General features: G+C 35.3%; 1 protein-coding gene across 19 annotated transcripts in view; it reads left to right on the top strand.

The window, feature by feature from the left end:
* Window positions 1-25862, top strand: part of LCOR (ligand dependent nuclear receptor corepressor) — a 156893-nt gene that overhangs the window by 106554 nt on the left and 24477 nt on the right. For 11 of the 19 annotated variants that reach the window (XM_033187117.1, XM_033187153.1, XM_033187125.1 and 8 more), the window contains 3 exons: window positions 4065-4197; window positions 8916-9203; window positions 12323-12416. In XM_033187117.1, the coding sequence (XP_033043008.1) occupies window positions 4065-4197; window positions 8916-9203; window positions 12323-12416 (515 nt within the window). Of the gene's footprint in view, window positions 1-4064; window positions 4198-8915; window positions 9204-12322; window positions 12417-15163; window positions 24656-25862 lie in introns of those variants that run through there. The other 8 variants (XM_033187215.1, XM_033187216.1, XM_033187217.1 and 5 more) reach the window with 2 other exon arrangements.

Raw genomic sequence — 25862 nt, 5'->3', positions numbered from 1 at the left:
AAACACCCAACTAAAAGATGGAACAGCTTCCCCCAAAATCAGGAACAAGGCAGGATGTCCACTCTCACCATGTACATCCACCGTTGTACATGAGGTTCTAGCCAGGGAAATTAGGCAATAAAAAGAAACCAAAGTCATTCAGATTGCAAAAGAAGAGGTAAAACTGTCTTGGTTTACAGATGACATGATGATGTATATAGAAAATCCCAAGAAATCTACAAAACACTTAGAGTTTAACAAGTTCAGCAAGGTTCAGAATACCACATCATTTAAAAAAAAAAAAACATAATTGTATTGCTATACACTAGCAGTGAACAATATGAACATGAAAGTTTGAAAACAATTCTATTTACAGTAGCATCAAAAAATACAACACTTAGGAATAAATATAAAAGAAGTATAAGACTTGTATGTTGTAAATTACAAAATATTGCTGAAAGAAAGTACATGGAAAGACATGTTCATGGATCAGAAGACATTGTTACCATGGTATTACTTCCCAAATTGATAGGCGGATTCAGTGCATTTTCTACCAAAATCCCAACTGACTTATTTGCAGAGATTCACAAGCTGGTCTTAAAATTCATATGAAAATTTAAGAGACTTCAAATAGTCTAAACAATCTTGTAAAAGAAGAACAAATTGCGAGGATTTATACTTTACCAGTTTCAAAACTTACTATAAAACTACCTTGGGCAGCTTAATGTGATGCTGGCTTGAGAATAGATATATAAATAGTAGAACAGAATCGAGTGTCCAGAAGTAAAATGTATGGCCAGTGACTTTTGACAAGAGTTCTAAAACAGTTCTTTTTTTTTTTTTTTGAGATGGAGTCTTGCTCTGTCGCCCAGGCTGCAGGCTGGAGTACAGTGGCCGGATCTCGGCTCACTGCAAGCTCCGCCTCCCGGGTTTATGCCATTCTCCTGCCTCAGCCTCCCTAGCAGCTGGGACTACAGGAGCCCGCCACCTAGCCCGGCTAGTTTTTTGTATTTTTTTTAGTAGAGACGGGGTTTCACCATGTTAGCCAGGATGGTCTCGATCTCCTGACCTCGTGATCCGCCCATCTCGGCCTCCCAAAGTGCTGGGATTACAGGCTTGAGCCACCGCGCCTGGACCTAAAACAGTTCTTTGGGGGAAAGAATTGTTTTTTCACCAAAAGGTGCTGGAACCAAGTGAGTATCCACATGCAAGAGAATGAGGTTGGACCCCTTCCTTATGCCATACACGAAATTAACTTGACATGTATTATAGGCCTAAAAGTAAGCCCTAAAACTATAAAATTCTTAGAAGAAAGCATAGGGTTAAATCTTCATGGCTAGGTTTTTTAGGTATAACATCAAAAGCACAAGTGACGAAAAATATATAGATTGGAATTCATTAAAATTAAGGCTTTCATGCTACTAACAGTACCGTCAGTACTATCAAGTAATAAAACTCAAAGAATGGGAGAAAATATTTGCAAATCATATATCTAATAATGGACTTGTTTCAGAATATATCAAGAATTCTTACAGTGCAACAATAAAATGGTAAATGACTCAATAAAAAATGAGCAAGGATCTCGGCCAGGCGCAGTGGCTCACGCCTGTAATCCCAGCACTTTGGGAGGCCGAGGCAGGTGGATCACGAGGTCAAGAGGTGGAGACCATCCTGGCCAACACAGTGAAACCCCATCACTACTAAAAATACAAAAAATTAGCCAGGCATGATGGCACGTGCCTATAGTCTCAGCAGCTCGGGAGGCTGAGGCAGGAGAATCGTTTGAACCTGGGAGGTGGAGGTTGCAGTGAGCCAAGATCGCACCACTGTGCTCCAGCCTAGGCAACAGAGTGAGACTCCGTCTCAAAAAAAAAAAAAACCAATGATCTGAATGGACTTTTTTCCGAAGAAGGTATAATGTGCCAATAAGCACATGAAAAGATGCTCAACATCATTAGTCAATTAGGAAAATACAAACCTTAAACCGTGAGATGTACCACTTCTCATCTACTAAAATGGTTGTAATAAAAAAGATAAGTGTTCATAAGTATGTGGAGAAGTCAGAACCCTTATACATTGTCTTTGGGAATATAAATAATGTAGCTGCTTTGGAAAATGGTTCAGTCTTCCTCAAAATAGTTAATGTGATGGAGAAATTTATAAAAGAGAATGTTGGCAAATACAACTATAATAAAGGTTCTCATTATTTATGACAAAATATTTCATTTAAATTTTTTAATACATTATATAGCAAACTTACTGTGCCTTATATAACAGTGTTTAAGGATCATTATTTTAGTTTGACTATGCCAGTGCTTCATATTAAGCTTTTTACAATATATAATCCATGCTAAATACATATTTTGGTTGTGCTTTTAATATAAATCTTAGAATGAGAAATTATAGAAAGCCGGTTGCAAATATCAGTGGGTATTTTTTAAATTTTTGAGGGAATCATTTGTGCATCATAACATGTCTTCAATGTGTTGTTTAATTCCTTTTCATTGTGCCAAGATATGTCCCATTTTCTTATTTATAGCACTTAGATATGGAAATAAAGACATTAATTAATACATTAAAGTGACTTCAAATAAATTATATGCGCTAGAGCTTAAAGAACACTTAAAAATGCACTTAGCTTTTTTTTTTTTGAGACGGAGTCTCACTCTGTCGCCCAGGCTGGAGTGCAGTGGCCGGATCTCAGCTCACTGCAAGCTCCGCCTCCCGGGTTTACGCCATTCTCCTGCCTCAGCCTCCCGAGTAGCTGGAACTACAGGAGCCCGCCACCTCGCCTGGCTAGTTTTTTGTATTTTTTAGTAGGGACGGGATTTCACCGTGTTAGCCAGGATGGTCTCGATCTCCTGACCTCGTGATCCACCCGTCTCGGCCTCCCAAAGTGCTGGGATTACAGGCTTGAGCCACCGTGCCCGTCCTGCGCTTAGCTTTTTAAAAATACTTTTATTTTCTGTTATTGTAAGATACAAGAGTGGAGGTAGGTGCAAAGTATTGTCAACTTGGTCGAGTGCTCCTGCAGTCTGGGATTAGAGGCTGGGAATCTCAGGGATGGCTATAGTACAGCGTATTGGAACTTTTTGGTAAGAGAAACTTTCTGATCTACTTTTTTTTTTTGAGACAAAGTCTTGTTCTGTCACCCAGGCTGGAGTGCAGTAGCATAATCTCAAGTGCAACCTCTACCTCCCAGGTTCAAGTGATTCTCAGGCCTCAGCCTCCTGAGTAGTTGGCATTACAGGCATGCGCCATCATGCCCAGCTAATTTTTGTATTTTTAGTAGAGACTGGGTTTCACCATGTTGGCCAGGCTGGTCTCGAACTCCTCACCTCAAGTGATCCGCCTGCTTCAGCCTCCCTAAGTGCTGAAATTACAGGCATGAGCCACCGCGCCCGTTCGGATTCACTGTTTATATTTCAAAGCTGTTCAAACATAGATATACTGTAACAAAAGACAATGCAGTGCTTACACTTAGAACATGCAGTGCATTCTAGTTTTCAGTTCATTTTGCTAGTGCTGCTTATTCATCTATTTTACAACCCATTAAAGGTTTGAGAACCACAGTTTTTGAAAAGTAATCTAAAGACAGAGTAGTGAATTGAGATGTATTCTGAGTTTTTCTTCCTAATGACCTTTTAAAAGTGTTTGTGTTTTGAATCTGGTGAAACACAGATCTCATACTAGGATCCTCAAATGAGATTTGAAATTAAAATTTTTTTTTTTCTTGTAAATTGAAAACATTCTGTCTGAATTGAGTTGCCTGTGAAAGATAACTATAGTATAATAGAGTGCTTTCAAGGAAATTATCCCTCTGGCAGTTAGTTTAATTAGACTAAGTTTTGAACAAAACTCATAGTCAAAGAAAAAGTGGATAAAATCCAACTAAAGAATATGTTTACATTTATTTTGCTTTTATACTTTTTCATGAAATTTATACTGAAGTTTTAAAATATTTTAATTGCATCAAATTAATTTGCCTTATTTGCTACTAACTTTGTCTTTGATTTCGTATCTATGCTTTTGATATTGAATGAGGAAAGACTTTTGTGCAACTATTTCACCAAGTATTTTTGCAGGGACACTTAGTCGGTCTGGATGAACCAGCTTCGGGAGGTGGGCAAGAAGCTCTGCTTAAACAAGAGCAAGCAAAAATCATTCGATTCGAGAGACAAGCAGAAGAATTCCTCAATGCAGTCTTTTATAGAAAAGGTTGGTTTCAGTGAAGATGATATTTAGCATCTGCTTGTCTTGTATTAATCTCCTTAATTTCAATGTCATTTTTAAAGTTCTTCTTAAAAACATTTTTCTTTATTGATGATATAATTTATATTGTTCTATATCCCTTGGGTCAAGTTCAGATTGGAATTAGGGTTAAGGTAAACCCTGTTCACCACATTTAGGCTCTGATGTGATGGTGAGTTAATAGTTTAGAAAATTATTACGAAATTCTAAAAATGTTAAGCTCTCAGTAGTACTATATTTTGTTAGACAACTTATAGAGACAGTTACTGTTTTAATCACCAATAACTAAAACCAACTGTGATTTTTTTTTTTCTTTTAGTGATTCCAACCTGAAATTTCATTTGGAGAGAAAATGTAGTTATATCATAAAATTAGATTTGTAAGCATTTTTTTCCTTGATACAGTCTTGTTTCACTAAAATTTTCTATATTAGGGAAATTATTATGTAGTAAAACTTTTCCCGCTATATTTGAGGTGGCATTTAATAGCTCAACCTCTTGCATTTTTAAAATTTATCTTTATCCTTGAAACTTTTGTAGGCATGTTTTGCATTTCTTTTGAAATACAGAAAAGTTCTTCAGTCATGGAGTCTTGAGGCTTATAAGTCCTTCATAGAGGCATTCAGATTTATTCTCTATTCACAATGCATAATTGCCATCAGCCAGAACCTTCAGGAAAGTTCCCTTCATATTCCCTTCTAGTGAACAGTCTTTACTTTTAAGAAATTATAAATGGATTTATACTTCTTGGTTACACTTTTCCTCCATTTCCAAGATGGTAGTTACTATAATGGGTTCTGAAAGTTTCATACAAACTCTTGATAATCTTAAATATTCTTATTTAATCTTCAGCAGACTCAGTGATTCCATTTTCTTTAATAATTCTTCATATATTCTAGTTTACACCTCTCATTCCTCTGGAAATTCCCTCCTTCCCTTTGACATTGGTTAAAAGTCTCATAAGTGCTGGTTCTGTTGGGTTTCTTTACAGTTGGACACTAGCTGGGCTTCTGCTTAATGTGATCAGTATTTCCAAAAGGTGGTGTGAAGTGTAGTGTCATATAAAATTAAGAAATGCACAGAGATTATTGTCTGTGGCACTTTTTTCCCCATTTTCTTCCATGAGAACTCTAGGCAGAATTAAATCGTTTAGTACATCCGTAACTCTCTTTAAACACCCACTAGCATCTCCTGACCTAAATCTCGCAGCTCAGTCTCCTATGTCTTATTATTCCTGCACACTGCTCAGAATTCCAAAATTATGTTCAAAATAATTTTTTTTTAGTTTTATGAACATTTGATTGTTAAAAGTAAATTTAAGTATCAACAACTGGTAGAGCAGTTCTATCAGTTTGCTTGCCAAATAAAATGTCTTTGCAGCTCCTCTCCTGAAGGATATACACGGAGTCATTGATCTGATGTGGTGTTATAGCAAGCTTCGTTATCTGAAAAGAGGACTTCCTCTCCCTAATTTACATGGAGGAACCACTTTTCATCCACTCTTTGCTTAGGGGACATTAATAAGGTCAATCATAAGACTCGTACAGAAAAGTTCTGTCACACTTTTCTACTAGTCCCATCCCTTTGTCATAGAGGAGTAACTTTAAAGTTTTTATAAAGTTTTTTTAAGAAATTAAGCTTTTGGGTTATAACCTTTAGGGGAGGAATTCTTACCTCGGAATCAGTCTCAGGATAGATTTCAAGAGATGGGAATGCTCTGAAATTGTAAGTTGAGTTTATTTGTTTAAGTACAGGTGTGTGATACCCAGAGAAATAACTCTTGCTTTGGAATTTGGACATTTTCTTCCCCTTTATGTATTAATATTGATATTTTTAGATATAATTCTCTTGTAACCATCTCCAAGATAGCCATTAGTACTCTTTAAATTAATACCGAAAATGTTTAGTATCCAGGGATATGATGGACATTTTAATCTGAAGAGAATCTTTTGTTTTAATAAATAATTCAGATGCTTAGAGTTGGTCCCTTGTTTCAAAGTATTATAAATTCTATGTTTTAAATAATTTGTGTAAAGATTATGTATAGTTAAGTAGAATCAGAGATGGAATAAAAGTAGGCTTTTATGATATGGAATCCATAATTTCATTTTAAGAACAGTAAACCTTCTACAAATGTCATGATGACATTTCTTTTCAGCTTGCTTTGTCACTTGTATTAAAAAGATCAGATTTGCCTTTTAAGATATATTGTGGTATAACATGTTTTTCTGCAGTTTTATTTTTGATCTGATTTGTTGCTTTTATTTGACTCAGTTGTGCTGTGTTCCCCTGGGTGTGGATATGTTTGTAGATGTGTATTTTAAGTATATCAAAGAATGAAATTTGTTCAATAAATTTTCACAAGATACAGAAATTCAAATGGCAGAGATGTAATTCGTAAACACTGTCTTGTCTCATGACTGTGTTTTCATTCAGTAAAGAGACAAGATTCTGCAGACATTGAGTGCTCAAAGAGTCTATGGTCCTTGTCCTAATATCTTTGACTCTTCACAGAGCTCTTTATTAATACTGCTTAAACACAGAGGCATCTCATAAATTCATAAATTTTATTTTACTTTTTGTATGGAAATTTCCTTTATGTATTACATGTTCTCCAACTATTCAGGGGTGAAAAGGTAAACTAATGTACTAAAACTTGAAATTTATACAATAGTTCATATGGAGATTTATGTAGGGAGAAAAATGGGTCTTAACTGGAAAGTTAAATGACTGTTAAGAAAATTCAGTGGATGGAGATATTTAAAAAGCAGTGTATGGATAAAATGTTTATTAAAACACTGAGGAACCATTTTCAGTAACTGTAGCAACTTCTGAACCGTACCTGGTTCCATACCTTTATTTTTAAACCACTGGAAATACTTATAGTCTCTATTTATGGAGAGGAAAGTTCGAGTTATAAATACTGCTTAGTATGACAGAAACATTATTACTAGTAGAGTGAGCCTCACTAAACCCCAGAAGATGAAATAAATAGCATAACTTTGTGAACATCTTCTGGTATTGAATATCATCCTTTGGGGGAAAAAAAAGCCTGTTCTTAGGAGTCCTGTGAGGTTTTGATGATGTATTTGTTTGTTTGTTGTTTATTATGGAGATTTTAGATTTTAGTTAGTAATTAGAGTCAGTTTTTCTTTAACTTTATAAATATAAATTAAACTCTTAAGTTCCTTACAGCTCCAAAATACTGTGCGTAAAGTTATCTGCCTTCTATAGCTAATCTTTAAAAGACTTAAGAAACCTTGGTTTCCTAAGAACTGTCTTGGAAAGCCTGAAAAGTGTGGTAGGAAGCAAAGGTCGCAGGTAAAACAGACCAGGGGAAGAGTTTTAATCGAGGGTCTATCACTAATCACCTATATAAATTTGTAGTGGCCACCTACTCTTTAGATCACATTTCCCTTTTTTTTTTTTTTTAAAGGACTGTTTCATGTTGATTGACGTATTTAGTATTCAACTAAATTGAATACACACTTTAGACCAGGCAAGATTAGGTATATAGAGGTACACAGAGGTAAACAAACACATTTTCTTCATTTTATTTTTTTAAAAGGGCCATTTCGTGCTGATTGATTTGATTGACCTGTTTAGTATTCAGCTAAATTGAATACACACTTTAGGTATTTAGAGGTACACAGAGGTAAACACACACAGTCTCAGCTCTTGAGAAGCTTAGTCTTCCTGATTGACTATTATAGTGTGGTAATTATAGAGGCATGATGATAATATATTTATACAAGTCATTTTCCCTTTCATCTTAACCTCTTTTGCCCTTCAAAGTCTCTTTCAGTGCTAAAAGTTTTTTGAGTTAATGAGTTCTTATGGTCTAAATTTAACACTGACTAGAAACTGATAATTTAGATGTTTATTTCATTATTTCCCTATTGTTTTACTAGTTGACAGAGTTTATTTAAAGTGCCCTTGGAAAATATGTGGTTTTTCGTAGGTTTTTGAGATTTGGCATTTAAACACCTAGCCCAGAGGTTCTGAAATTGTGGTCCCCAGACCAGCAGCATCTAAGAACTTGTTAGAATGCCAGTTCTTGAGCCCACCCTAGAACTACTGAATCAGAAACTCTGGGGAGAGAGCCCAACAATCTGTTTTTGCAAGCCATCAAGGTGATTCTGATGAACACTAAAGTGTGAGAATGATTGCCCTAGCCTACAATGGATCTGAAAATTAAGTATCTCCTTTTATAATCTTGGTATGCCTTCTGTCTTTACTATAAAGTAAATTCAGCACTCATGAACTCAGTAATGCATTCTTCAAATATTTAGGAGAAGGTGACTGAGGAAAAAATCTAGGGAGACCTGATGTGACCTATAGGTATGTTAACATGAGAGTAATTATTTCCTAAGAGAAGGGTTTTGGGATTTCTGTGTCAGGTAAGTGATTCTTGCCCAGAAGATATTCTAGTTATTATCCCTTTATTTAATTTCATAATGTTCAATTATTATATGGGGGAAAATGTTTAGAATTATTTTAATGAAAATTTTATTTTTAAAAATTGACAACTCAAAAGCTTAGAAAATATAAGTCAAAGGGGAGATAATATTTTTAAGATAACTGCATTTTAAGAAAAATAAAATGAAATTTTATGTTTACTTGAAAGCTGTTTTTTTTTTTTAGTACATTGTCCCACTTTAAAAGTAAATAAATCTTTATTTACAGACAGTCCCTGGGTCTCCGACCCCAATATTCCCCTAGTGGCCCGTGAGATCATGCAGCGAATGATCCAACAATTTGCTGCTGAATATACCTCAAAAAATAGCTCTACTCAGGACCCCAGCCAGCCCAATAGCACAAAGAACCAAAGCCTGCCGAAAGCATCTCCAGTCACCACCTCTCCCACGGCTGCAACTACTCAGAACCCTGTGCTCAGCAAACTTCTCATGGCTGACCAAGACTCACCTCTGGACCTTACTGTCAGAAAGTCTCAGTCAGAACCTAGCGAACAAGGTATGGTTTGATGTCAAGGTCTCCTCTATCTTATCAGAATACTTTAATTTGGGGAGAAAAAAAAAAAAAGCATTGGCAATTAGAGCATCAGCAGCAATAATAGCATAAAAACTAATGTGATTTTGAAATTATTTCTTATTATGCAGTGATGGAGAAGTACAGCTAAAGTTGTTACAGCCTTATCTGTCAGCAGTTCGTGGTCATGATTGATGTACCACTCAGGAAAGTCAGGTGGTTAACAGTTGTCACTAATCTTTCATTTGCTTGATATTTATATAAGCATTTTATATTTTCCATAGTATTTTTATGTTTTTTAAAATTCCTATGAAAAAGTAAGTTTTCCTCTTAACTATAAATTTTCTAGGACTAGCACCTGTCTGAGAAATATGCCTCTATTTGTAAGTATAAGTTATATGCTCTGCAAATGAGATCATAAGGAAAAACATGTATTTGAATTTTGAAAAAGAAACTACTAGGGTTACAAATAGAGAAAGCAGCAAAACATACTTTAGGTTGTTAAATATATTCAATGTTTTATAAATACAGAAACACATACATAAACACACATATCCACTGACTAACTTGAAAGTATTTCCAAAAGGGAATTTGTTGATGAGGACACTAATTAAGTGATGAAGTTAACAGGTTATCAGTTTTGTTTAGCAAATGTTTCTTGAGTCTCTGAAGTTTATTTTCTTCAGTAGGTATTCCTGTTGCTTTGTGATCTCATTTTACCTTTAATTTCACAAAAATTGAAGCAAGCATTTCAACTCAGCCACTGTTTGAACCACTACAAGTTGTAAATTGGTGATGTCTGTACTAATGAGATTTTATTTTCATAGAAATCTTCAGTATACAGAAAGGTTATGAGATTATGTGGATTTATTGATGAGAAATACATGCTTACTTTGGAAAATACATTTAATTCTTAAATAACCTCTTTGAAATAAATTTTGAGTAGTTTTCCTTTGCTTTTATCCTTTTCCTGTGTGGTGAACAGCAAACAAAATATCTGAGTTCTGAGAGATTTATTGACAGGTGACTTACTACTTGTTCACATTTCTCATGTACCTTTGGTTACCATATTTACGAAGTTGTATCTTTTTTATTGATGACTGTTTTCTTTTCCACAAGTTGGTAGTTTTCATTAAAGATCTCTTCACTCTAAATATTACGTCAGAAGCTTCAGGTTTATATTAGGAGAATGACAACATAGAATTATATTTAAACTATTAATGGAGGTTAACATAAAATGATACCACTTAGTCTAATTTAGCTGGTTATAAACTACTGTTACACTTAAGAGATAATACATTGTATTGACAGCATGCTCTTACAAAGAGGAATTTGAACTACATGATAGCATTATAGTATGTAGACTTCAAATGAAGTAAAAAAATTTTAAATTATATTTCCTTAATGAATGTGTTTTCAACTAAAAAGCAAAATATTTTTAGTGGTAGACTTAAAATATATTGCCTGTTTGATTAGACAAATTGACTATTTGACTTGTCTTTAAATAATAGTGTCTTTGGTTGGAAATGTTGTAAGCAGTACATTTGCTTCTTAGATGTATAATTGGGTTAGATGTCTAATAGGATAATTGGTTCTATAAGCTTATAATTATATTTTTAGAAATATTAGTGACTCTAAAGGACGAAACTCTTACTTATGAGTGTGGTGATTTTTTGTTTACAAACTCAGTTGCCTGTTTACTTCTAACAGCCTGAAATAAAATGTCCTCTGATACAATTTGTAAGTAGCTTCTACCCTGGGGTAATTTTTAATGTAACTAGATTGTAAAACCCCTCTGCTGGCCAACTGAAAGTCAAAGACATTGTGTATTATCTTGTTCTGTTAATTTCGGTCAGAGTGGTAGCTTTAAAAGATTTCTTTTCCAGGTATTTCAATAAGGAGAAAAATGACTTTGAGGGAAAAAAGTCTTCTAATTTTATGTATTAATAACACGAATTTGCGATTTGGTCTAGTTGCAGTAAAAAATGGTTGTACTTCCAGGCTCTCATCAATATCAAGACAGTTTCATTCTTCTTTCTTTCAGCTTTCTTCACTAATTTTTAATGTCTTCTTAATTGAAAAATTCTTACATCCATAAAATCCAGCAATTGAATTTTGAATCTCTGCAAATTTTTTTAAAAGACTGAATACAGGCCGGGCGCGGTGGCTCACGCCTGTAATCCCAGCACTTTGGGAGGCCGAGGTGGACGGATCACCAGGTCAGGAGATCGAGACCGTCCTGGCTAACACGGTGAAACCCTGTCTCTACTGAAAATACAAAAAATTAGCCGGGTGTGGTGGCGGGCGCCTGTAGTCCCAGCTACTCGGGAAGCTGAGGCGAGAGAAGGGCTGAGGCGAGAAAATGGCGTGAACCCAGGAGGCGGAGCTTGCAGTGAGCCAAGATCGCGCTACTGCACTCCAGCCTGGGCGACAGAGCGAGACTCCGTCTCAAAAAAAAGAAAAGAAAAAAAGATTGAATATAAGTATACATTTTTTATAGTGGTCTAGAAAACTATTAGGACACACCCAAATCATAAATCATTAACTGATTCATCTTACAGACCATCTTGTTTAGTATATACATGTGCTTTAATGACAAAAACTTACATTTAAAAACAATTTTTAGATCTTACTTAAAATTTTCTATATCCAACTTGTATGTACTTTTGGAGTTTCAGGTAGATTTAGCTCTTGAGGGATTTGGTTCTATAGTTTGTATGCTGCTGTGGGACATTAAAAACTTGTATGCTTTGATCAAGGAAAATTTAGAAAATGGAGTCTTAAAAATTCTGGTAACAGCAGACCTCATGCTATGTTAACTGCTATTTCTAGTATTTCACTATATCTTAACATCTTCAGTAATATGTTTTACCTTTTCTTTTTGCCCCATTAATAATATATTTAGCACTTGAGGATATTAAGTATAACATGTCTTGCTAAATTTATGTTGCTTCAGGATTGAATTGATTTTATAACTCAAATATATGACTAGCGTATCTGCTTAGTTGAATAAGCCTACTTACTGCTTTTTCATTTTTAGCCTATTCAGTTTACATTTGCTCCTAGCTTTTAATATCCTCAGGTGTTTCTTTGTGTCTCTGCAGACGGTGTACTTGATCTGTCCACTAAGAAAAGTCCATGTGCTGGCAGCACTTCCCTGAGCCACTCTCCAGGCTGCTCCAGTACTCAAGGGAACGGGTAAGGGAGAATATTTGTAGCCTTACACAGTTTCATATAGATAATTCATCAAAGGTTGATGCCAGTCTCCCTTTTACATTTTAAAAAATAACCCTTCTAAGTAAGTCATTTATAAATATGGACCATAGATCAAGTAAAAATGCAATCTGTGCAAAGTAAAATTGGCTAGTACAGATGAGTTTTTGTCAGTTTAGTACAAATAGTAAATAACCATGAGTATGGCAATTATTTCTTTAGACTTTTTGTTGTGGCATGTTTTGGAGTGTGAAACTCAAATAATTCTAAAGTTTAGATGTAAAGACAGTGTTATGTGTGCTGAAGCTGTTTAATGAAAATTGAGCTCCAATACTTGGTATCTCTAGTGGGATTTGTGTGTATGTGTGTTCATTTTTGTTTGTTTCTTTTGGGTTTGGTTTTGGTGGTTGATTTAAACTGTACTTTAACTCTGGCAGTTCAGAAAATGTAGTTTTCTGAAAGACTGATTGTAGATGTTGATGCATAACCATCTTAGGCTACCAAGACATTATTACTTGCTCAGTTTTGATAACTCTTAGGAGACTAAAGTAAATTCTCTGACTCCCTGATTTTATAGTATAAGAACTGTCTTCTCCCTGTGTGTATCTAATAACCAACTAGAAAAGTCAGACATTAATAAAGACATTCAGATACCATGTTGAAAAAGCATTTCTATAAAACTGTGTGACAAAAAATCAACTTTATCTAGATATGAAAAATAACTTGGTAAGTTTAAATTAGTTAATACTTAGTCTTATTTAACTTTCAGATGATCAGTGTGGGAAAGTTACTTAGATATTAAAGGAACAAGTGGATGCTAAGTGGACTAACCTTTTCCAACTTACTGTTAACTACCTTCAAATAGAAGGATTCCTTTACAGACTTCTAAAATCTCCCTTTCTCTAAAATTCCAAAACTTTTCATTTCCAGAAAGTATTAATTTAATCCATTATGCATAGTTTACTAATCTTTTTCTTAACCCTTTCTTTTCACTATGGTTTATACTAGATATAAGTCAGCATGTTCCCAAATCTTTGGGTTCTATTTATATATCGAAAGATACTTGAGCCAGGTGTGGTGGCTCACGCCTATTATCCCAACACTTTGGGACGCTGAAGTGGGCAGATCACCTGAGGTCAGGAGTTCAAGACCAGCCTGGGCAACATGGCAAAACCCATTCTCTACTAAAAATACAAAAATTGGCCAGGCGTGGTGGTGTGCACCTGTAGTCCCAGCTACTCAGGAGGCTGAGTTGGGAGGATTGCTTGAGCCCAGAAGGTCACAGCTACAGTGAGCCATGATCGCAGCACTGCACTCAAGCCTGGGTGACAGAGCGAGACCCAGTCTCCAAAAAAAAAAAAAACCTTGAGTTGTGTAATTTAAGGACACATGTAAAAGTCCATGTGCAGTTTGCATATACACATCCTTTGCTTAAGATTCACTGTAAACTTGGCTGCCAGGTTCATGTATTATATGGCTGAAGTTGCTTTTTTTATCCCTCTGAATGAAAAGTGTTTTCTACTGGTTTTATGGAAGAAAAATGCACCAATAGGATTGCCCATCTTTTAGTTGAATATTCAGTGTTATCCTAATTGTGTTACTGATGATAGTAGTCCCCATACAGTTTTGTAGAATATAACTGGTTTATCATTTCTGTGAAGCCCTGTTTTACGCCTAGTTAATGTAATCACCCCCTTGGGCGTGTTTTGCCACATGTCAGTCTTAATATTGATAATCTTTCTCTATTGTGAAAGTCAAAACCTTACGAATTAACTTTGTCTAAATAATTGATTTTTTAAACATTATTTGAAAGCCGTCCATTTGAAATTTCAAAATAGGTGTTTGATATTTCAAGAAGGGAGGTTTTTTTTAAGCCAGAGAAAACTGCTAAAAACTTGTTTATATCCCTCTGACAGTAATTACTTTGAGTAGAACTTAAGGGTTAAATAAAGAGTAATTTCTTTTAAGCTTGGATTATTTCAAATGGAAAATCATGATACTCATGTATCTGCAACTAGTAGTGTTTTAAAATGAAGACGTGTGGTAAGTTATAATGCAATGGGTCTTTTGGTTTGGTTTGTTGGGGAGTTTTTTTTTTTTTCTCCTTTGGGGCTGTTAGCCATATATACATATTTTCCCCCCCCAAGCAAAATAAGCAATATTATTTGGAATTGTTTGCTTTTTGATGATGAATATCAGCTTGTTTGTGGGATAAATGAGCAATTATCTATGGGTTCCAGTAATGTATATGGTTTCAGTTTTAAAACTAGTTGTCATGAATGTTGAATATATTGAATTAAAATAACTAATTTGGCTTACTCTTTTATTACTGTACTTGTTTAGTGGTAACGTCACATTGGCAACACAATTCTGTGTAGATCTATGGAGACTGATGATTACTTTGTAATTAATAATTAAGATGCTATTTTCAGACAGTTGCGCGAAACTTTTTCTCCGAAAATTTGTGAACCCAACCAGAGACCAGCTGACAGGTTTAATTTTTCTTTGCCCAAAAAGCTCCTGATTTTTTTTCTTTTTCCTTTTTCCTTTTTTGTGAACAAGTTTTAAAACTAACTGCCGAGACCATTTTTTTTTAATTTTAGAGAAAAATAAATAAATAACACAAAGTGATGTTACCCAAGCAAGGCCTTCTAATAAAGGAGTGGTCCCCTCACCCATCCCTCCCTACCTGTGCAAGTCCTGCTCACATCAGTTTCCTTCCATCCAATTAGGCGACCTGGGAGACCCAGCCAGTACCGCCCAGACGGACTTCGGAGTGGTGATGGGGTACCTCCAAGAAGCTTACAGGATGGAACCAGGGAAGGTTTTGGACACTCCACATCACTCAAAGTTCCACTGGCTCGATCCCTGCAGATTAGTGAAGAACTACTGAGCAGAAACCAATTGTCCACAGCTGCCAGCCTTGGGCCATCTGGATTACAGAATCATGGACAACACTTAATATTATCCAGGGAAGCCTCTTGGGCAAAACCACATTACGAGTTCAACCTCAGCCGTATGAAGTTCAGGGGAAATGGTGCACTCAGCAACATCAGTGACCTTCCTTTTCTTGCAGAAAACTCTGCTTTTCCAAAAATGGCACTTCAAGCAAAACAAGATGGAAAAAAGGATGTGAGCCATTCATCTCCTGTAGATTTAAAGATACCACAAGTTCGAGGAATGGATCTTTCTTGGGAGTCTCGCACTGGTGATCAGTACAGCTATAGCTCTTTGGTAATGGGTTCACAAACGGAGAGCGCGCTTAGTAAAAAATTAAGGGCTATTCTTCCAAAACAAAATAGAAAAAGCATGTTAGATGCTGGACCCGATTCTTGGGGCTCAGATGCTGAGCAGTCTACCTCTGGACAGCCATATCCCACATCGGATCAAGAAGGAGACCCTGGCTCCAAGCAGCCTCGGAAGAAAAGAGGGCGTTACAGACAGTACAACAGTGAGATACTGGAGGAAGCAATCTCAGTGGTTATGAGTGGAAAAATGAGTGTTTCCAAAGCTCAGAGTATTTATGGGATTCCCCACAGTACACTGGAGTACAAAGTAAAGGAGAGGCTGGGCACTTTGAAAAACCCTCCAAAGAAAAAGATGAAATTAATGAGGTCGGAGGGGCCAGATGTTTCTGTAAAGATTGAATTAGATCCCCAGGGAGAGGCAGCACAAAGTGCAAATGAATCAAAAAACGAGTAGGAATACTGTAGAGTGCCAATTACTGTACAAACTGGGTGAGCACTACTGCATCATTGTTCAGCTATCATTGCTTGCACGTAATTTCATTTACTGTGACACTTGTTTCTTTGCAGATTTTGCATTGACTTGTGTGTACAGAGATGAAATGTGCATTCTGAATGTTGCATATTTTAAATTTTTCATGTGCAGTATGGCTCGGAATATGTTTGGCCTTTTGCATGTTTCTCTACAAAAGAGAATTGAGTTACCTCACAGAGAACAGATACATGGAAGTGGACTCCTTGCCTGTAGAGCCTGCATGCTTTTTTGTTTTGTTTTGTTTTTTTGTTTTTTCTTAAGTTATATTTGTTTTTACTTTTTAAAAAAGAAGAGGAAAAAAAGCCCCCTTTTAGAAACTACGTCTGTCATACTGGGAGCTTTATCACTGCAAATTGGAAAGCCATCTTATAATACAAAATTACTCACATTTTTCATCTACGATTCAACTAATTGAAGGATTAAACTAAAGAAAAAACTAAGAAGAACAATGAACCTTTGAATTTGAGAAATTTGGTTATTCACTGACATAATTATTGGGTCATTTATAGTTACATTTTGTAATTTTCTTCTCACTATTAAATTTACTTAACAAATTAGCAAGCTATTAGTGCTCACCCAGAGGGGAAAGCGGTGGAAAATGTGCACACACTACCTTCAGAAATGCTTCAGTTAATTACTTTGAACACTACCTTTGCTGTAATTTCATTTGAGATTTTCTAAGGGTAGAATTTGGTCTCACCAACAAGTGAGGATATAGCCTTATCTCATGGAGGACGAGCTCCGTATTTACTCAGGAGCAGTCAGGGTACATTACATAAAACAATGGAGGATGCCTCATTTTAGCAAACTAGGTTTCTTTGTAATCTTCAGTCCTTTTACAGAATTGATGTGCTAACTGACTGAGTATCGTTGCAGCAACTAGATTAAGATATTCAAGATCTGTTTATTGGGGATGGGAGAAATAGGGAAAGAAATGTGTGTAAGTAGTTATGATATTGCAAAAGTGATACTTAGATTTTACAGCCTCAGTAGTCTGCCCAGTATCCACGTTAATGAAGGATCCATGTTTGTAGTGAGAGAAAAAAAAATCCCAAGGTAACCTGATAAGATTTAGGATGCATATCAGTTCTAACAATAATTCAATCAGAAGTCAGACTCATTGGAATTCCTTTTTTAACTGATCCAAATACTAGTAGAAGGGTGGGAGAGATTTCCTTTTTTTTTTTTTTAAATTTTGTTGGTTAGAATTGTTTTCTCTTTTTTTGGCATCCTACATAATACCCCCTTCTTGACTTTTTCTGATAATTAGCTGATATTCATGGTTGTTTAGCACACAGTTCAGGACCTTTGAGATCATGTTTGTATAAGCACTCCTTGAAGAATATCTTAAGCTTTTTTTGAGATGGGCTTTTAAAATGAAAGTAAGGAAAGTTTATTTTCTGCGGTTTTTGCAAGAATAAGCAAAGCCCATGGAATTTAATTTTTCATTGTGATCAGATTAAAATTACTATTTGTGCAAAGCAAAATCCACACCACATATATTGTATATTCTAATCTGCTGAGAAAGGTGGTCAGGCCCTTCTAAATGCTTAACCAAAAACAAACATTGGAGTTTCAGTATTTAAAATAACATTAAACTTGGAGCGTTGGTTAGATGTTGATTTCAGATGGATACTAACAGTTTGAGGGGAGGTCCAGATATTTCCAAGGCATAAATTTCTGCCTGGAAACTTTGGAGCAACTAATTAAATTAGGTGAAGTTTTCCCTCAGCAACCTGTGTGTTCAAAGGTTAGGCACACCATTGCTGTTATTAAAATACATGCACTGCTCATTCTTGACATAGCTTGGGTGTGGGTTCCTCTTGATTTGGTTATTTTGTGTAGCAGTTTAATCAGTGGATAACTGAGCCTGTTTCCCCTTAGATTTCTAGACTTCTTAACAGAAAAAACAGTTTGGGTTCAGTAGCATTTTATGATTCTACAATATTTTGTCACCTAGTTGGAAGTTGCAATAAAAATTCCTTATGAAATGTATGGTTTTCATCTACAATTGAAGGAAATCTTAGAAAGTTTGCTGAAAGCAAAGGACTAAGTTTATGAAGGAACGCCTCCTTTGTTACACACTTAAGAATTTGTCAGCACACAATTAATTGCAGCCATAGTACCTTTTTGTGTAATGTTTGGGATATTCAGTAGCCCAGGATTGCTGCAAAAAGGTTCTTTGAGAAAATTAATTTGTGCTTGCTTTTATCCCCTCTCAGAAAGGCATCACTAAAGGCCCATTAAAAATCTGGCCCTAAAAGTTCAACTTTTGTAGAGTTTACTGTTCAGAGAGGTTTAATCCTATGTGGTAGTTTATATAAGTGATGTATGAGTTGAGTTATGTAAATTTTGTCATTGTAGTGTACATGGAGTGATCATTTTACTAACATAAATATTTTCTATGTGTGTTTCAGTGGATGACAATCGAGCAGCAGAAGAATGGTGTGCCTACCCTTTAATGCTGCAGTTTAAATAAGAGAACTTGTATTGTGTCATTTCAGATTGTAGGCTGAGAGTTGTAAATAGTGAAAATTTGAGTACTTCTATTATTTGTTTTGGTTAGAAAGTGAATTTAAAAAACAAACCAAACTCTAAACTTTCTCAGATTAAAAGTCCTGAGACCTGAAGATTGTAATATTCATGTCTGTGAAGCTTTTAAACATTACACTTGAGATCAGTCATGACTTGATATTCAGGTAAATTTTCTTTTCCAAGAAGCTTTTGAATAAGCATATTTCCTCCAAAGGTCTCTCTCTTTCTCTCTCTTTTTTTGAGTGTAGATTATTTTAAAGCACTAATTGCATTACATTGGTAACTGCAATATAAAATAGCCATTATTGTTTTGTGAAGCATGGTTGAAATTAGCTAGTGGTCCCTTTTAAATTTCATGAGCCTCTCAAAAAAGAAAAACTTAAAAAAAAAAACAAAACAAAAAGCTGCTGGAATATTTCGAAAGATATATATTTTACCTTATTATAGGTTTTGTAAAGTTAGTTTGTAATATTCAGGTGCACTTTTAATGTTAAATTTTGTGTTCAGAGTTCCATTATACCATGTATTTCTCGGAGGTGGCTCATCACACGGCTGACTGGCAGTCTTGGTGCCGCAGTGATTCCTTAATATTTGATTTATCTCTTGATTTGCCACTATTCTGTATTGGCACTTTCAGTGTAGATATTCTGGTTTGGGGATGTCCTCACAAATGTGTAATAGAGATTGGTCTACTTAGCACGCTTAATTTCTGCTAATCAGAGTTTTGCATGGCCCAAACAACAGTTGACCATTTTTATGGTATGGGAAAGTGTAGTTCACAACTGTCTTTGTCATGAAAGCTGTTTTTCCTCACATTTTCCAGTAGGCAGATAACATTACTTAAATTATTAATATATAACACTCTTGGAACTATTGATAGGAAATAATGTATTTAAAATAATTTTTTTGCATTTTCAGAGAACCTTGATATTATAGGGTAGATACGCTATGGCACTATAAAATCAAAAACACTAATTCTGTGCAAGGATATCTAGTTGGTATTTTTATCTTTAGCTTTCTCATTTCTGAGACAGCGTGGTCATCCAGCTTGACAGTAATGTAGTATATTACTTTGGTCAGTGGGCTTATAAGTGACTCTGAATTACGTTTGTGATGAGCTATACACTTTTTTTCTGTTCCCCAAATACCATGAAGGACAAGGTCACTCTTTCAGGAAAAATAATTTATATTTGTGTATAATACTTTTTAATATTAAGTTTGTTGTTCTGAAGTTTAGATGTTGCTTGATAAACCTTTGCTGCAGCAGATCATGAATATGAGTAAGGCTTTGTGTGATAATAGGGGTCCTTATGTGAAGTTAATTACTGTTCAGTTCTGGTGAGCAAGCTCAACAAGTGTGAAGTGTGTATTAGCTTTATTTGGTACACTTTTACTTTACAATATTGAAGTGCTTTTAGAACTCTGGTTATCTTATATAAACCATTACCTCAACCAATTGGCATTTCTTTTCCCCAACATTTATCTTAGCTATAGTATGAGCTATGTGGGATCAGATGGTAAAAACTATAAAAAGGCACAATGAGAAGTTTAGTTCCCAAGTTTCGGAGAGAACTCTAAATTAGACTAAAAACAACTACCTGTTAACACCAATATCATAACTACCTTCTGTCATTAGGCAGTACATAGCAACCTTTGAGCTGCTAGCGAGCTATCTGTTCTGCCTCTACCCCCAAGTAAGCACACAGTGCCAGGCCTGGTTCTAAGCCTTTGTGATTCTCTTACATCTCATTGACCCATAATAGTGAAGCATGGATTCGTTTCTTTTCATAAAACAAATTGAGTCAGCTCGATGTCAGAAGCTGAAAATATTTTGAGTAGTTGTAGCAGTTACATGACAGATCGGCATCATGAACAGCTTTTATCTTTGTAGATTTCCTTTTGAGACCATGTATTTTTGCTTTTATAATTCTTTCATTAAATGCCAGAGGTTGTTTTCATATTAACCAGTCTTTTCTGTGTATTCAGGTTGCTGTCACTGGTGATAGAATATGGCAATAGACAGAATTGTGCTCCGCTTTATGTTTTATAGGAGATATTGAAAGTTATACGTTAAATTTTGGCCTTCTTGAAGATATCAAAGATTGTTTTCCTTGTTACCTTTAATTAGAATTTGGTCTTCATTAATGCTTTGGTCAGGCTAGTATTACTAAAAACTTGATGGCTTCAGCAGAACAGCCCATTTAGGAGACTACTAAGCTATCTAGGAATTTTTTAAAGAAAATGAATTGCTTTCAAAATCTGCAAAGGAAAAACGTATAATTGTGGTACAAAGAAGACAGAACTCCAGGCTCTTTCTTCTTAGTTTATTTTGGTTTAATTCTGTACTGGAGACTTGAATAGCATTTGTGAACATGGTGATGGAAAGAAAAATAGAGGACATTTATTTGTGTATCCTCATTCCTGAATAATCTTGCAGTCACCTTTTAAAGAAGCAGACGTTAGCCCTGTAACACAACACTGTAGCTATAAGCCCTAAGTGTTCAGAAGGAGATTGGGGTAGGGAGGGTGGAGTAGGATGGAAAAAGCATGTAGACTTCTGAGAAGAGGCTAAAAATTCTGCCCTGTGATACTAAAAATGAGTCACAAGATAATATGGTGAAGTTATGCCATCTTGATTTGATAGAAAAATCTTTTAGATTGTTTAAAAATGAGAATTGAGGCTAATTAATGTTGATTTGACAGTAGAGCATGAGCTAATTCTGCAGCTGTTTGGGGGGTAATTTTACGGTTTCCAGTTCATTTAGAGCTGTTATCAAGAAAAGCTAAAAAGCAAGCACTTTTAGTTAATCATAGATTTATTGGATGTAGCAAATATTATTATAATATTTAATCTCTATTATTTGAATGTGGAAATGAACTTTTTACCCCATCTTGAACTGTCATTGAACATGCTCAAGATGATCAACACTGGAAATGACCCTACACACATACCAAAAAAATCTAAAGCAGTAAGACATATTTGAAGATCCATACCTCTTAAACTTTTTAGATTTGTCTTGGGAAAGAATTTATGAACCTGTAACCAGTATTAGTGCAGTCTTGGGTTCCTTGTTCTGCATAATTGCACCCTTTCTCAGGTATGTCCTGACAACATAAATTTTAAAATAATCTCTTTAGAGATTAGATTCTCAGTGGATAGTGTGTAAGGGGACTAGGGGTGGGGGGCTGGGGGTAGTTGGACACAGGACACTGACACAGTAGAGCAGGGATTTTTAACAGTCAATAGCCAAATAGAATTTCAATCTACAATATTTTTACCCCCTCAGAATGAGCGAAACAACTTCTGTTATTTGGTATGCCCGGTGCTACACTCCTAAAAGTCTTTTTTTCATCCAGGTGGCTTTTTTATTTTTCCTGCTTGGTGGTGGAAGGTTATATAGCAAACTTCACTGTCACTAGGAAAGCACTTGTCCAAAATGTTTAAAGTACTAGAAAAGGGATAATTCAGCACTTTTTCTGTTACAACACTAAAGTCTTAATTTATCTTCAGAGTCTTAGGTACTGTAAGTTTTAGGATGATTATTTAGAAATATAAAACATACTACATAATATGGGGTCAGATCACATTTATATAAATCTTATTTTAAAAAAAGACAATAACATTTTGTACCTTTCTAGCAATTCCAAGTGATTGCCTCATTTTCTCTTATTAAGCATTTCAAGCTTAAGAATTTGGAATTTGAGAGAAGGTGAGGGGGAAGATTCCCCAAAATAAAAATTTGTTTCAGACCATTTTAGAAAAATAAATCACTAGGAAAATGGGTAGGGATTCTCTTCCCCTTTAAGTCTTCAGGGAATGAGCAGTATTTAGAATCTTTGGCTGAAATTCAAGCCTTTTTACTTTGTAAATTTTTAATATTAATTCACTGACATGCTTTTTACACCAGAGGACTGAAAATGGATCTTAATGTTTTTAAGTTGTGGAAGGGTATATTTCTAAAACAAGGGGGGGATAATTAACTAGGTTAGTATTACCAGCATTAGTAAGTTTAAGGAATTTTAGTATGTAATAGCAAAGTGTTTGATTAAAAGTCTAATCCTATATTGCTAGTCGAAATTAGTTACATTCTGATCTAGGAATGATAATAGTCATTGGATATTGATATGCTGTGCTGTCAGAAAACCAGACTAAGATAGAAACCTTTATCTGACTCCCACATGTTGCTTGTTCTGGTGGGATGTATACTTTACAGCAGCTTATTGCTGCTTTGAAAAAAAAAACGTATAACCTATACATTTGGAGTGTTTGCATATAATTCTTTATAACCTCCACTTAAAGCTGTCAGACATTGGTATTTTATCAGTCCATACTGTTTAATAAAACTAATGTTCTTAGGAATCCAGCTTGTACACACTGTTTAAAAACCCTCAGGGACAGTTTACACACTCTTCTCACTCAATTCAGGTACTTTGATGCTATTCTTAAACCTAACAGTGACTTGTATTTTTCTGTTTTGCTTTTATTTCAACGTGCTGGTAGCACATCTGATGAATGTCAACTTTAAAAACTCAGTTCAGGTATCCAGGTATAACTCAGCCAAACAGATTTTAAAGCTGCATATAACTCTCCAGCACATGGTGCCTCACACTCTTATAGTGGCATTCTATATATTCAGTTATTACTACTGAGCAGATAATGTGGGGGTTCCTGTTAACAGTGTATTTTTTTTTTTTAAGTACATAAATGTATAGCCAGCACACTACATACACACACACACACAGTTAAACTATATATTTTTAAATGCCACTAATAGCCAGCACAACTAAAACAAAAGACATTCCTAACTGCTCTGTAAGCTGTTAACAGATGCAGTTCCTTCTTGATGTGGCTCTTGCTTCTTCACGATAACTACTACTAAATTCAAGCACTGGTCCTTGGGTGTCTGACCTCTACATTCTAGTTTATGCAATGTCTTTAGAGAATTTTGTGCACTGGCCACTGTGATGGAACCATTGGGCCAGGAGTGCTTTGAGTTTATCAGTAGTGATTCTGCCAAAGTTGGTGTTGTAACATGAGTATGTAAAATGTCAAAAAAAATTAGCAGAGGTCTAGGTCTGCATATCAGCAGACAGTTTTGTCAGTGTATTTTGTAGCCTTGAAGTTCTCAGTGACAAGTTTTTTCTGATGCGAAGTTCTAATTCCAGTGTTTTAGTACTTTGCATCTTTAACGTTAAGACTTGTCTCTTAAAATTACTTTTGTTTTCTGCAGTACTATCTGTGGTTAACAAAACAGATTATTCCTCTGCTTTAATATTTGATATCTTACATCTAAAATAAATTCTCTCCACATATAAAACCCATAGTCTTTGGAGATATGGAAAATGGCATCTTTCAGATTTCTAGAAGTTCAAGTGTCATACAACAAAACAGGAACCCCCTTTACTCTTATGGACCTCATTTCAATATACTGTTTACAGTTTGATGGAATTGTATAATTTAATATTTCTCTTGTACTGTAGTTTATATTTATTTACAGATTTTTTTTGTACTGTGTGATTTGAACTTTTTGTTCCTCGCTATGATCAATGTTTATGTAGTAGAGCACTTATGATCACAAATTAAGTTTTTTGGTTTGATTGCACTACATTAAATTTTTTAATGCAGTTCTGATTTTTGACTGGACTAAAACTGTGTCTTAATGTATGTGATGAGTACTTAAAATTTTAATCCATGTGGTCCCCCCCTTTTTTGTTTTTTTTTTCTGCATTGTACGTCAAAAGCGCTAGTTCTTTCGTGCATGTGTAAGATTTAATGGTTCCATTGTATAATTTGACCATGACATTTTGGAGAAACATTCCCAGCTGTAATGTTGTGTATGGTAGTTCTCACTGGATGCTAGACTTTGCAAAACCACTATTCTTCTAATAAATTTTGTTGTGAAAAACTGTTTTTAAAGCTTGGTTTCTACTTCCTAAGATTTTAGTGCTTTTTGAAAAATTCACAAAATGGGTAAGAGTTGGATTGTACTCCAACTCTAAATACACATGGTAATCAAAGTGATTTTTTGTGATAAATTCTTTCTAGATGAAATCTCTTAAAGTTACTGCTATGAGATTCTGCTTTCATAATTCAGGTACAATACTGCCTTGTAACTCAGTGTCTACTCATTTGATACCTCGGCGCTCAGATTACCTGTTTATTGGATTATTCGTTTTAAAAAATGTATTCAGTTAAACAAGATACAGTGATGTTTTCGTAATACCTTCTTCTGTCTTGAGTGAGTTTTGTATAATTTTCTTAAGAGTATAAAACTTAATGCCAGGATTCCTTATCAGAAAATAATAGTGACTATTTTTTGTTTGCTGTTTTCTTGAGGCATACGTATGAAAGCAACATTGTCAGTCAATTAAGGTTATATAGTAGTTCTCATTCTTGGCAGGATACTGATAATTCCTTTTACCAGAAGACATAAAGAACAGAATATATGTTGGTCAACATTTAATTTTTTTTTTTTTTTTTTTTTGGAGACAGAGTCTCACTCTGTCACCCAGGCTGGAATGCAGTGGCCCAATCTCAGCTCACTGCAAGCTCCACTTCCCGGGTTCACACCATTCTCCTGCCTCCGCCTCCCGAGTAGCTGGGACTACAGGCGCCCTCCACCATGCCCGGCTAATTTTTTAATATTTTTAGTAGAGATGGGGTTTCACCACTTAGCCAGGATGGTCTGGATCTCCTGACCTCATGATCCACCCGCCTCAGCCTCCCAAAGTGCTGGGATTACAGATGTGAGCCACCGCGCCCAGCCTTAAATTGTTTTTAGAAATTAAATGTATAAAGAAACTTTGCATTATAAAGTGGTGCCTTTTCTAAAGTGGTTAGGAGAGCTGAATTTTAGTACATTATGATTAGAAATAAGAGAAATATAGTTAAGAAAACTGCTTTTTCAAGCTCATGATATAATTACCTGTAGGCAGTTTGAAGTGATTTTTGATAATTTGTAATGGTGGTTTTGGTTTTGTTTGTTTTTTGAGATGGAGTCTTGCTCTGTCACCCATGCTGGAGTGCAGTGGTGCGATCTTGGCTCACTGCAACTTCCATCTCCTGGGTTTAAGCAATTCTCCTCTCTCAGCCTCTCAAGTAACTGGGACTACAGG

Source organism: Trachypithecus francoisi, unplaced genomic scaffold (genome assembly GCF_009764315.1).
Source record: "Trachypithecus francoisi isolate TF-2019V2 unplaced genomic scaffold, Tfra_2.0 Contig01579, whole genome shotgun sequence".
NCBI classification, from domain to species: Eukaryota; Metazoa; Chordata; class Mammalia; order Primates; family Cercopithecidae; genus Trachypithecus; species Trachypithecus francoisi.
This window is presented reverse-complemented; position numbering and strand designations above follow the sequence as displayed.